The sequence below is a fragment of the Cryptomeria japonica genome, chromosome 1, assembly GCF_030272615.1.
Source record: "Cryptomeria japonica chromosome 1, Sugi_1.0, whole genome shotgun sequence".
Classification (NCBI taxonomy): Eukaryota; Viridiplantae; Streptophyta; class Pinopsida; order Cupressales; family Cupressaceae; genus Cryptomeria; species Cryptomeria japonica.
The window spans coordinates 668267887-668282570 of NC_081405.1; the positions used below are offsets into that span (position 1 = coordinate 668267887).

Below are 14684 nucleotides of genomic sequence, written 5' to 3' on the forward strand. Positions count from 1 at the left end.
ATTGTTATTTGTGAATGGTATTTTATCTTGAGTATGTAAGTTACTATTTAATTAATTGTCTTTTTACCCCTTGATTAAATTGATTTTCTATTAAATCTACCTACCCTTTTATCTAATTGGTCGAATGGAGGGAGGTAGGTAAATAATATATTTGTTTATTATTTCCCTCAAACTGTTGGTATAATATATTGTTTTGAGGATTATTCTGATTGGTTGACTTTTATTAATGTTTTGGGTTTAATTTTTGGGTGTATTTTTTGTTTCCTGTGCATTCATGGGAGCTTGGCTTTCAGGAGAAATTTTATAGATTTTCTTGAAGGATTTGTATTTTAGATTTTGATTTGGATTGCGCTTGGAGCTTGCTGGAATTGGATAGTTCTTTATCGAATTTTCATTGCCTTTGCTTGGTTTTCTAGGTTGGATCTAATTGCTTTATTCTAAGTTTTGAATTCTAGGAAAGATTGTCTGCAAGTGTTTGCCAAAAGCTTATTTTGGGAAAAATTTGGGAGTGATTTTAGTTGTTTATTATTGATTTGATTGAAGGAAATAAGTTGAAAAATCTTGCATTCAAATTATGAATTATGATTTTTAGCAATGTTAGGAAATACATATTTTGAAATGTGATCTTATGACTATTTTCTCCCTATGAATGTTTTATGTGATAGTTTTTGATTTGTGGAGGCTTGTATTGCCCTTGTGAATCATTTATTAGGACCTCTTATTGTCCAGTGAGCTCCTATTGTGTTTTTTTTAATATGGTTGTCTTTGTGACACTTTCTTGTATTCATATTCATTGATTGTAGTTAAATTATTGGTTATATGATCCTATTAACATTGTGTAAACCCTATTCTAGATTTTTGATGAATTTTTATGAGTTCTGGGCTGATCTCAGAACCTGATTGAGCCCCTACTTGAATCTAGGAAAGTTTGAATGCTTCCATCTCTCATTTCTACAAGTTGCATCCCTAATACAAAAGTGCTAAAATAGTAGACAACTACTACTTCAAGTCAAAAAGCACCATTTTGGGGTAAAAAAGCACCAAAGTAGGATCAGATAGTTTCTGAGTCAGTTTTAAAGTTCTCAGTTTGATTTCTTGGCTTTTTCTTTCATTCTAGAGGCTTGATTTGTCATATTTGATGGTTTTTGGGCACTGTACTATTCATTTTTTATGCGTATGAATCCATTTTGGCTCTAACAAGTGGTTGTGTGCTTGTCCATTAAGGTATTGATATGTTTCTCGAGTAACTTGAGTGTGTCCTTGCTGTTGAGGAAGGTTTATTTGCAGCTCTAGTGAGAGGATATGATATGCCTCATTGTAGAGGAGTGTGCTATGTTATTGGATTCCTGTATTTCTCTTGTCTATGTGTATTTGATATTCTTGAGGCTTTCTTTATTGTTGCATTTTGGCATAATAAGCTTATGGCTTGGTTCTTGATAAGCGACTGTTGGATTGCATGTTGACGGTTATTTTTGTGATTCAGTTGTATCAGATTTGTAATGAGTTTTAGATGCATTCCATGATGAGCTTAATGTTGCTATTGTGATGTATCTTGTTATGTTCTACCCTATTTTTATTGTCCATGGTTGGGAGAGTGGGTTCTTGCATGTGTTGGACCTAGGTCATGAGCAATAGATCTATAGGAAGGGGGTCTAGACCTAAGGAAGCACATGAAGATTAGATAATAAATTTGAGTTGTGTACACCAATGGTGGGTCCCAGGGAGATTATTTTGGGATGATAGATTTCAAGGAGATGGTTTTGGAATCTATTATTGGGAAGACTATTGGTACGGTAGACTGACCTCCCTTGTTTGGATCTAAGTTTGAGGTGGATTCCACATGAGGCTAGGATGTGATGACACTCTTCCCTACATGTGTCCATTGTCCATCTGTCATGTCTTGTTGATTACGCCTCTGGAAGGTTTATTGTCATGTGATGTCATGTTGAATCCCTTGGTTGTTAGGTGTCAGGCTAGGTCTTCAATGTGAGTTTGAACCCCATGTCATTTCCTAGCACGGGGGGTGGTTCCTATTTGGTTCCTCATGGTTAAGTGGTTGACTGTCTTCTTCCATTGGAATGTTCTTCTTGGATGCTAGCGTACATGGATTGGATTCTTGGATTTTTCATTATGTGGATATTCTTGGAGCTAATTTCTATCTACATTATATCATGATGATTTATATATGTAAAAAAGATTATGTACATTTGAGATATGTATCTTCATGTATTTGTAGATGAAATTGAAATAGGACATGATGTAGTGGATTAGGAGAAGTATTCATTTATTATTTCTTGATGTATTGGACATTCATAATGTAATAAGATTTTACGAGTTCTATGTGGAAAAGAAAGAGTTAGTGTTTATGTATTCATATTGCATTTGAATTTGTGAGATAGTGTTGTGATATGTAATCTTATGGAATTCATATTGGAAAGAATAATATTGTTGTTATAAATCTCATTTAAAGTAAATAGGAGTAATCTAGAGGAAATGGTTAAATAGATCTATGATGTTTATGATAATGGAAGCATGCGTATTCGGATCATTAGGTTAGTGTTTCAAAAAGATCCTAAGGAAATATGTTGCGAAAGAGATATGCATACGTGATATCGTTCATCCTAGTTGTATGAAAAGTAAATGATTTATTGGATGATAGAATATGACATTCTAGATGGATAAGTTATGTGTTGGAAATATGTCAAGTAGTAAAGTTGAGATATCCTAGGGAATGATTATGTTTGTGAGAGTTTATTTGGTGATATGTTAATGTTTAGATGATTTAATTCCACTTGTGTAATATGGTTCTATGGTATGATCATGTTGATATATGTAGCCTTGTAACTAGTTAATGTTGCATTAATATACAATTAGTGTTAACATAGAAGTAATGGATGTTTTGAAAAAAAAATTATTATCTCCATTTTTGAGTAGATTATGGATTATTTTTCTAGAGTATTTTGGTGGGTATAGTGATCTTCTGGATATTGTGTGTTGCCTCTTCTATTGCAACGCTAACCTTATCCTCTCCCATAGACATATTCTTGTCAAAGGTAAAAATTCTATCCCACTAAAGCTTCCTCAGTTTTATTTTGATTGCTTGAAATATTTCTCATAACTGATTGCAGTGGAGGGATCAAAGACGGCAGACAAAGTGATCGCTTGTTTCCTAGTAATCTTTTGCCTCTTTTGCCGAGCGATCTATTTTATTTCTATCGCGCTACTGACACGTTGAGTGTTTTATTCCAGTGGTTTTTGTGTGAGTCCCAATTCCAAAGCAAGGCAGACTATGTGTTGGTCAACACGTTTGATGTGCTAGAACCCCTAAGACGGCAAGTGCACTGTCCTATAATGGCTGCCCTACTTTGGCAATAGGAGGATATTTAAACGGGCATGGGAGTTTGTTGGAGCAGGACGAGAGTTGTTTGAAATGGCTCAATGCCCAAGAGCTAGCTTTTGTGATATACATTTCCTTCGACAACATCGCTATAAAATCAAATGAATAGATGGAGGAGTTGGCGATGAGATTAGAGAATAGTGAGCACCCTTTTCTATGGATGTTGCGCATGGATATTGCGAGAGGCATGCCTGCAACTCTGCCAGAGGGTTTTAAAGAGAGGACAAAAGATCATGGAGTGATTGTGAAATGGGCACCTCAGGTGAAATTTCTGTCTCATCCTTCCGTAGGAGGGTTCCTCAGCCATTGCGGGTGGAACTCGCGTTTGGAGAGCATGAGCCTGGGAATTCCCATGCTTGGATGGCCCTATTACGCTAATCAGTTTTTGGATTGCCGCTTCTGTAAGGATGTGTGGAAGATTGGCATTGACTTGGAAGGTGTGGACATTGACGAAAATCTAGTGATCAAAAGGGAGGAGATTGAGAAAGGCATGCTGAGATTGATGGAGGGTCCCCAAGCGGAGGAGATTTGAAAAAGGGGCATTGAGTTGAAGAAGGTAGCATTTAAAGCTATTGGGCGGGAAGGTTCTTCTTTTACGAATTTGAACAAGTTTATTCATGACCTGATACAACTTTCGCTTCCATTAAAACGGTCTAGCCACCAAAGCATTCCATCCATCTCCTAATTTCATACAATCTTCTCCGTTGACAAAAATACGTTTATAAAGCACCTCTCTTCTGCCCTTGGCATCTCATCATTCATCTATCAGTTCGAGCAGATGATTTATTATATGATCTGTACTGGCTATTGTATTTTTCTACAGTAAGGCTATTTCATTTCTAAATAAGACAAGAATTGTCTCGATATCTTTCAATCAAGGTTCCATTTGAATGCTGTAGTGTAATCATGGAGACTATTATCACGTATTCGGAGGATCTTGTAATAACCATCGTTCATTGGATTCAGATTTTATGTATGTTTTCTACACCGATATTGTCTATCTAACTATATGACCTTTTGAAGGCAAAAAAGAGCTGATTGATTTCACAGAGCTTGGATTTCATTCCAAGGAGCTTGGACTGAGTTATTTGAGCTCCTATAGACAATTTACTTTTTGATTATGAACGTTCTCAAACTGAATATAGGGATGGTACTTTTTTATAAATGTGTAGCCATAATGTCACTTTAATGTCTTTAATTTCTTGCCAACTCCATAATTATCTACTTACCACTCTCTTTTTCCTCGTCTAGGTAACTCTAAATTTGTTGGTTGTAATATAACTAGCTCCCAAACAGCCAAATCGTACATCATTTTATTGACAGCTTGGAAAATCGTAGTCGCAAAATCAATGGCGTATAATGTGTCACTTGATGGTATGATGAAAGAATAAGGATCTGGTCAACTACTCAGAGGGGGGGCTGAATTAGCAGATAGAAAATTGATATAAACTTTTCACCAAACAAAAATCAACCTCTCAAAGAAAAATGAGAATTGACTGGTTTAAACACTGAACTTCAAATGCAATAATACTAACAAGTAAACCAGTTGACTGTTACAATAGACTAATAGTAAAACATCTTTGAAACTCTCAAAAACTTTTAACTGAATCATTCAAATACTTTACTGAGAGTAGTTAAAACATATTTCAGATTGTTGTCGGTTAACTTAACATATCAAAATGGATTTAGCAGCTAAGCAATTCAACCTTAGTAAACATAACCACAAAAATGTTCAACACTTGACACAATGATTTTGACGTGGAAACCCAAATGGGAAAAACCACGATGGGGATGAATACCCACAAGTATTTTGAACTCTTCTAAAGTTCGCTTTGTTAGGAGCCAAGCCTATTAAAGCTTTACAATAAGTCATGTTAAGAACAAATCCTGTTAGGGACCACCTGGTTAAGGGATTGACTATAATGCCCTATTAGAAGCAATACTTTGTTAGGAGTAACCTCGTTAGAGGATTTGGAATTCAAGTTGATGGACCAGCTGGCTAAAGGATTTGAATAACACTAAGCTTGTTAGAGCTTACCCAGTTAGGAGATTTTATTGTTATAATTGTTAGAAAACAACAAGGGTTTGCTGATCTGTTTAAATAGCACTACACTTGCTTGTTCAGATCCTTTTCATGCTCCTATCTACCTTTACACATATTGCAAATACATCATTTGGTTTGGCAACGACACTCTCTTACTCTCAACTACAAATTGTCAACTCTTCAACAAAACAACTCATCGATCTTATAAACAAATCTATAGGTCGGTAACACATCACAAACCTAATTCTCTCATAAAGATTACAAACAAGTCGGTTCAAGTATGACTGTTGGGTTACATAACAATCGCTGGACATCATTCAAGATATCCTTGACCGCTCCTTGATCACTGCTTCATCAAACACTATAACTCATCACACGGTTTACATTACATGCAATGAACTTGCTCATTCCCAAGACAAAAACTATTATCTCTACACACCAAAAGCCTTTTTAAACTCTTCTCATAGAACATGCATATGTGGCATAATCATTACTGCTGATCATTAGATCATAAACCAATACAACCGATTCACCAAACTCCATTGGTTAGGGTTTATCATATGAACAAGTACGGTTTACCGGTTGATCTCACTTCTTCTCTAGTAATATCGGTTTCCTTCACAAGCTCACTTACCAGTTACAAAACAACATTATTACAACATCATTACTAGTTAATTGACATCAATGACAACAAAACATTTCATTAATGCAATCTTCATGCAAATTCCAACAATCTCCCCCTTTGGCATTGATGGCAATACAAGTATCAATACCCTTGATTGCTATGATTGTGAATAGGAATCTTGGCTTACATTTTACCATGTATTCTCCTTCGACTGAGTCTCCATGTCTTCAGCTGGTAACTGGCTATAGATATTCTCTCTGTCAATCATATAGATCATTTCCCCAATCATATGGATCTTCTCCCCCTTTAACAACAATGCCAAAGAAAGAGTAAAACATGCAATGTCAAGCTTCACTGTTAAGCATCATCAACCTGCAACTTGATGCTCTCCCTGTGGAATAACTTCCACTCTACACCAATCTTGCTTCAAGATTCTGGAAGTTGCTCTAGGATTGATGTACTCTACATCATGCTCAATTGACCTCATGTAGGGGTACAACCCCTAGCCAACCTCTAAGATACTCAAAATTAGTCTTAGGTAGAGGTTTGGTAAAGATATCTGCTAGTTTCTCCTTGGTAGAAACATGCTCCAATAGCACATCTTTACTTTGCATTTTTTCTCTCAAGAAATGATACTTCAATTCAATATGCTTGGTTTGTGCATACAAAATAGGGTTCTTTGAAATGTTGATTGCACTGGTATTGTCACATAAAATCCTTACTGGATCTATAATCTTAAACTTCAATCTTTCTAGAATGTGTTTCATCTAGATAGCCTGGGTACAGTTTATATAAGCTGCAACATACTCAACTTCAGCAGTAGACTATGATATACAACTTTTCTTCTTGCTACTCCATGAAACAAGTCTTCCACCAAGAAACAATGCTCCACCAGTTGTGCTCTTCCTATCATCAACATTACGTTCCTAGTCTGCATCTGTATAAACCTTCAAATCAAAGTTACCTGCATATGGACACCATAATCCATAGTCAATAGTACCTTTCAAATATCTGAATATCCTCTTGGTTGCTATCAAATGTGTCTCTTGGATTCTTTTGAAATATGGTTGTTGGCATTTGACATTATAATACACAATGGAAGATTGTTGGCATTTCAATAAGGATATTGAGAAGGTTGTTGGTGATTATGGATATAACTGATTAAGGATGTTTACTGTCTTGATATTATTATTTTGTCATTGGTGTCAAGAAATTGATTTTCTAATTCAGTATGATGTTGCCATATCTTGAGAAGTATGATTTGAAGAGTATAAAGATGTCGGTAAAAGACACAAAAAGAATATGATGAATAAGGGGATGAATAAGGTATTCAATGGGCAACTATTACTAAGTCAGACAATGATGAGATCATGATGTTTAGATTGTTTTAACATCATACATATGTTGTAAATTGCAAGGTTAATACTATACTATGTTACCGAGAAAAGAACCTAGTCGATAAACCCTAAGGAACCTAGTCGGTAAACCCTAAAGTTATCACTATCGGTTAATGAAGGTAGAATGTCTACTGAGTGAAGTTTAGTATTCACCAAGTTAGTACCGAGTTGTAACAGAGCTATAACAGAATACATTAAATGGTTAAATGTGTTATTTAATGAAGGAAGCTAATGAGCTGGAACTAATTAGATGATTTGTATGTCATGCATGAAGTTTGTTAATGAATCTATGGCAAAGGAAAATTGGCATGAAGATCTACAGCTCAGATTGAACCGTAATACCCTAGCACAAGTTCCAAGAAATGTATGCAAGTTCCTAGGCGGGGTAAAACATTTTTCAGATCGAAGGATACATTGAACCTGGTCAAAGTTTGAAGATCTGATGGCTATGATTGATCATACGAAATGTGATGAAGGAGACTAAGCGGTTAGCTAATTGTTTATAAATAGGCAACTATTGATAAACAATGTATGTAGGCAAATGTATGCACAAGGATGCTACATAGTGATTACCGAGCACAAAAGCTTGAAGTCCTGTTTGAATAATAAAGTATAGAAGCCCAGCAGATGGACAAGATTAGTTCTATGTCTAGATTGTATTGAACAAATAAGAATCTGCTTTAGCATTTTAGATGTGTAGTTGCAGATAGATTTTTATTACTGTTATTTTGTGAAAGTGATAGAAAATCTCTTAACCGAGTGGACTTAACAGTCTTATTTGTAAAACCCGCTAGCAAGGTGACATTCTGATTGAGTGTTTGAAATCCTTTAACAAGGTCACTTCTAGCAAGGTGAAGATCCTAACAAATCTGAGGGAAATCTCTTAACCGGGTCACATCTAGCAATGTGTTTGTAATATTTAGTAGGATTTGCTTTTAACCGAGCATAGTCTAGAAGAGTATATTTCTTAGTGGGTCTGAAATTCCACAGTGGTTTTTCCCTATTTGGGTTTCCACGTTAAATCTGGTGTGATGAGGTTTATGATGTTTATATGCTTTTGAGTTTGCATGTTTAGCAGTTTTGGTTAGATTACTGAAGTATATGTTATCGAGGTTGAATCTGATGTTTTTGTGGAAGATTAAGTTTGTAAGATTCACCCCCCCCCCGCCCACCTCTCATCTTGTTGGCTATTGGATCTGTACTTACATTAAGTATCCAAACTATCAATTGGTATCAGAGCTTAGGACTCTGGGAAAAATGTTTAAAGGTACTTGAGGCAAAGATCTGAAGATGTATAAGAGGGATGCACCAAAGCTGAATAAGTCAAGTTTCTCTACATGGCAGAAAAGGATGAAGTTGCACCTATCAGGAGTTGGAGAATATGTTTTATATTATCTAGAGAATGATTTCATCACACAAAGCACCTATCCATTGACAATAGAAGAGATAAAGGCAAAGCAAGAACATATCCAAGCAATGATTGAAATAACTTTTGCATTGACTGACTCAGAGTTTAATGATCTAGAAGGCTGCAATGATGCAAAGGCTATGTGGAATAAGCTCATATTAGCATATGGAGGAGATGAACATATTCAAAGAGCAAAAGTAGATAGTCTAAGAGGAAAACTTGAATCTATGAGGATGAATGAAGGTGAGAACATAACTCAATACAGTACAAGACTAAAGGAGATTGTCAATCAAATCAAAGGAGTAGGTGGAACTATTGAAGAAAAGGATATAACAAGTAAGTTGTTAAGAACCCTTCTACTGGCTTATGCAATCCGAGTCTCTACAATCAATGAATTGAGGTCTATTCCTAATATGCTAGTTTCTTTAGATGCTACTATTGGTAAGCTACATGCATGTGAGTTAAGTAAATTTGATAATAGTGGATCTTCGGTAAATAAAGTTGAATCTGCATTTAGTTCTTCTCATCTTGATAAATCTAATGATTACAATGAAAGAAAGTATAAGTACTCTGAAGGAGATCACAGTGGAGCAAGTGAAAGATTTCGTAAGAACATGGAAGAAGTACACAAACTATATGAGGAAATCAAAAAGCAGGAAGAGTTTGAAGCACTATTAGCCAGAAGGTTATTGAGAGGCAAAGGTAAGTATAAAGGAAAACTACCTTTGAAATAATTCAATTGTGATAAGATAGGACATATGGCTTCTAACTGTCCTAACAAAGATTCTACTGAAAAGAGAGATTACCGAGATGACAGACAGAAAGACAATCATTATAGAGGACACCAAGACTTCAGAAGAAGAGATAGAAAGACATGCTTAATAGCCAATGAGGAATCCAATGATGACAAATCAGATGAAACTGATACAAAGGAAGTAGTTTATGTGGCTATCAAAGATGGATCAGATGAAGAAAGGTATGAAGAAAAAACCCTAATGTCTCACATAAACACTAATGATTCTTGGATCATAGATAGTGGATGCTCACATCATATGATAGATGATAAATACAAGTTTGTTATGTTAGAGGATTATGATGGAGGCTATGTAAGATTTGGTAATGATGCACCATGTCTAGTGAAAGGTAAAGGATCTATAACATTTCTTGACAATGCAGGATGCAATGATGTTTATTGGGTTGAAGGTTTGAAATACAATTTGTTGAGTGTAGCACAACTAAACAATACAGGTTACCGAATAGAATTTCAGAAAGGAGTTGTCAAAGTTCATGACAAAAATGGAAAGTTAGCTGCTACTAGGTCACAAATAAAAGGTAACATATTTCACCTTGACTCAACTCGGAACAAGTGTCTGTAGGAAAAGATAAATGATACCTGGTTATGGCATAAAAGGTTTTGTCATGTAAATTTTGATAATCTGATCAAAATAAGTAAGAAGCACCGAGTAAGAGGTCTACCGAGTCTTGAAAAACTTGAGAATACTATGTGCTGAGGATGCCAAATGGGTAAGATGACAAGATCAATCTTTACAAGTAAGTCTTACACTTCGAAGGGAATTTTAGATCTTGTGCACAGTGATCTTTGTGGTCCTATGAAAGTTCAAAGTTAATATGGTGATAAATATTTCATATTATTTGTGGATGACTATTCAAGGATGATGTCAGTAATGTTTTTAAAAGAAAAATCAGAAGCTTTTCAAATGTTTGAATGGTACAAGGCAAGAGTTGAAAATGAAATAGGAAGACAACTAAAATGTCTTAGATCATATAGAGGAGGAGAGTTCACATCTGATGAGTTCAACTTATTCTACAATGATCATGGTATTAAAAGACAAGTCTTTGCACCGAGCACTCCACAACAAAATGGAATAGCTGAGAGAAGAAACAAATCTATTGTGGATTGTGCTAGAACACTGATGACTGAAAAGAAAGTGCCACAAACATTTTGGAGAGAAGCAATAAGCACAGCAGTTTACACCCTAAACCAAGTACAACTAAAGAAAGGTACTTTGAAGACACCATATGAAATCTAGTATGAAAAGAAACCTAATGTAAGTTATTTTAAAATCTTTGGAAGTAGATGCTATGTACACAAAGATGATAGAAATGGCAAGTTTGATCAGAAAAGTGAAGAAGGAACATTTCTAGGTTATTCTTCTAGAAGCAAAGCATTTAAATGTCTGATCAAATCATCTAACAAAATAGTGGAAAGTGCAAATGTGAAAATTGATGAATTTGTAGAAAGAAATGATGAAGGAAATTCCAAGGAACCAGAAGATTATGATGAATTTGTCTATGTTCAACTGACAAGTCCTACCGAGAGAACTGTTGAAGAAAATGAAGAAAATATCCAATTACCGAGTGATGAAGAAGATAATATAGAGCCTACTGAGCCTGTATTAGCCAAGTATGTCAAAAGACATCATGCACCAAGTAAGATTATAGGAGATAAGGATGATCTAGTGATGACAAGGAACAAACTAAGACAGAACACATGTTTGATATCTGAATTTGAACCGAGAATAGTGAAAGAGGCATTTAATAGTGAAGATTGGATAAATGCTATGATAGAAGAGATTGATCAAATCAAGAAGAATGACACATGGACACTAATCCCAAGACCAAAGGATAAAAATGTAATCGGTACAAAGTGGATTTTCAGAAACAAGCTAAATGAAAAAGGAGAGGTCATTCGAAATAAAGCAAGACTAGTTTGCAAAGGTTATGCTCAAGAAGAAGGAATTGATTATGGTGAAACTTTTGCACCTGTGGCTAGACTTGAAGGAGTAAGAACATTGTTGGCATATGCTGCTTTCAAAAACTTCAAGGTATATCAAATGGATGTCAAATCTGCATTTCTGAATGGAATATTAGAAGAAGTTTTTATTGAACAACCTAAAGGATTGGTTGAAGACAATAATAAAGATCAGGTATGTAAATTGAATAAAGCATTATATGGTCTGAAACAAGCACCTAGAGCATGGTATGAAAGATTGCACTCTTATTTGATTAAGATTGGTTTTATAAGGACCAGTGAGAACAACAATACATACATGATGAATGATGAAAATGGAATACCGATCTCAGCCATATTTGTTGATGATATTATATTTTGTGGAAATGACTCTCTATGCAAGAACTTTGGAAATGAAATGAGGAAAGAATTTGAGATGTCATTAATCAATGAGATAAATTATTTTATAGGTTTACAGATACTACAAATGAAAAATGAGATTTTCATTACTCAATCCAAGTATATAAAGGAAATCTTGAAGAAATTTGGAATGGAGGATTCAAAACCAGTAAGTACTCCTATGATTACCAACTGTAAATTATCAAAGAATGATGAATCTACATCTGTTGATGAGACACTTTACCAATCTATGATTGGAAAGGTACAATATGTTGTTCACAACATACCAGACATAGCACATGCAGTAGGTATAGTTGCAAGATTCTCTACAGATCCTAAGGAAACACACATGACAACAATCAAAAGAATTTTTAGATACTTGAAAGGCACATAGGATTATGGCCTAGTATATCAGAAAGGAAATGATTTTGATTTAAAAGTTTATACTGATGCTAATTGGGCAGGCAACATTGATGACAGGAAAAGCATAAGTGGAGGAGCTTTCTTTTTAAGAGAAAGACTAGTGAGTTGGCTTAGCAAGAAACAAGGATGTGTTTCACAGTCAACAGCAGAAGCTAAATATGTTGCTGCAACATTGAATTGTACCAACATTGCATGGATCAAACATCTGTTGGAAGGAATAAATGAGAAAGTTACCGAGACAGTAACTATATTCTGTGACAATACTAGTCCCATTAACATTTCAAATAATCCTGTTATGCACTCTAAGATAAAGCACATCTCTATCAAATATTATTATCTTAGAGAAGAAAGTGGTGTTGGAGTATGTTAGCAAAAAGGAACAAATAGCAGATTTCTTCACCAAGCCACTACCAAGGGACACTTTTGAATATCTCGGAAGTAAGTTAGGGGTCCTACCCCTATCTTCTACTCACTGACCGAGTTCAGTGAAAGCATCAATTCAATGACTCTATCGAATATCTTTTTAGAGTTGATGTTGATTTATACACTTTAGGATGTTTTCTAAAGGTATACAGGAAATAATATAGGAAATAATACAGGGAACAGGAATTGAAGATAAAATGCTCTGACTGAGACTCAGTTGATACACAACAGCAGGAAATCACTTCATACACGAAGAAATTATGTCTTAGTTCTTTACTTTCTGGCATTTTTGTCAAAGGGGGAGAAGACTAATATAAGGGAGAGAAGACTAATTGAAAAGACTGAAGAAAAGAGGTGAAGTCTAATGTATGGGGGAGACAATATATTGACAACAAGAGAGCATTTCAGAATCATAGCAATCTGAATCTTTTTAAGGTCAAATCAATTGGTTTTGCAATCAATGCCAAAGGGGGAGATTGTTGGCATTTCAATAAGGATATTGAGAAGGTTGTTGATGATTATAGATATAATTGATTAGGGATGTTTACTGTCTTGATATTATTATTTTGTCATTGATGTCAAGAAATTGATTTTCTAATTCTGTATAATGTTGCCATATCTTGAGAACTATGATTTGAAAAGTATAAAGATGTTGGTAAAAGATACAAAAAGAATATGATGAATAAGGGGATGAATAAGGTATTCAATGGGCAACTATTACCGAGTCAGACAATGATGAGATCACGATGTTTAGATTGTTTTACCATCATACATATGTTGTGAATTTTAAGGTTAATACTATACTATGTTACTAAGCAAAGAACGTAGTCGGTAAACCCTAAAGTTATCGCTATCGGTTAATGAAGGCAGAATGTCTACCGAGTGAAGTTTAGTATTCACCTAGTTATTACCGAGGTGTAACCCAGCTATAACATAATACATTAAATGGTTACATGTTTTATTTAATGAAGGAAGCTGATGAGCTGGAAATGATTAGATGATTGGTATGCCGTGCATGAAGTTTGTTAATAAATCTATGGCAAAAGAAAATCGGCATGAAGATCTACAACTCAGATTGAACCGCAATACCCTAGCACAAGTTCCAGGAAATGTATGCAAGTTCCTAGGCGGGGTAAAACATTTTTCAGATCGAAGGATACATTGAACCTGGTCAAAGTTTGAAGATCTAATGGCTATGATTGATCATAGGAAATGGGATCAAGCAGATTAAGCGGTTAGCTAATTGTTTATAAATAGGGAACTATTGATAAACAATGTATGTAGACAAATGTATGCACAAGGATGCTACATAGTGATTACCGAGCACAGAAGCTTGAAGACCTGTTTGAATAACAGAGTATAGAAGCCCAGTAGATGGACAAGATTAGTTCTATGTCTAGATTGTATTGAGCAAATAAGAATTTTCTTTAGCATTTTAGATGTGAAGTTGCAAATAGATTTTTATTACTGTTATTTTGTGAAAGTGATAGAAAATCTCTTAACCGAGTGGACTTAACAGTCTTATTTGTAAAACCCTCTAGCAAGGTGACATTCTGATTGAGTGTTTGAAATCCTTTAACAAGGTCACTTCTAACAAGGTGAAGATCCTAACAGATCTGAGGGAAATCCCTTAACAGGGTCACATCTAGCAATGTGTTTGTAATCTTTAACAGGATTTGCTTTTAACTGAGCATACACTAGAGGAATATATTTCTTAGTGGGTCCGAAATCCCACAGTGGTTTTTCCCTATTTGGGTCTCCATGTTAAATCTGGTGTTATGAGGTTTATGATGTTTATATGCTTTTGAGTTTGCAT

The 14684-nt window shown here is 35.0% G+C and overlaps 1 protein-coding gene across 1 annotated transcript; it reads left to right on the forward strand.

Moving 5' to 3' along the window:
• The first annotated feature begins 3506 nt into the window (after positions 1-3506).
• LOC131858421 (UDP-glycosyltransferase 85A1-like) lies at positions 3507-3929 on the forward strand. Its single transcript, XM_059211656.1, has one exon. It carries the CDS (start codon positions 3507-3509, stop codon positions 3927-3929), a length of 423 nt encoding a protein of 140 aa, XP_059067639.1.
• Positions 3930-14684: the final 10755 nt, after the last annotated feature.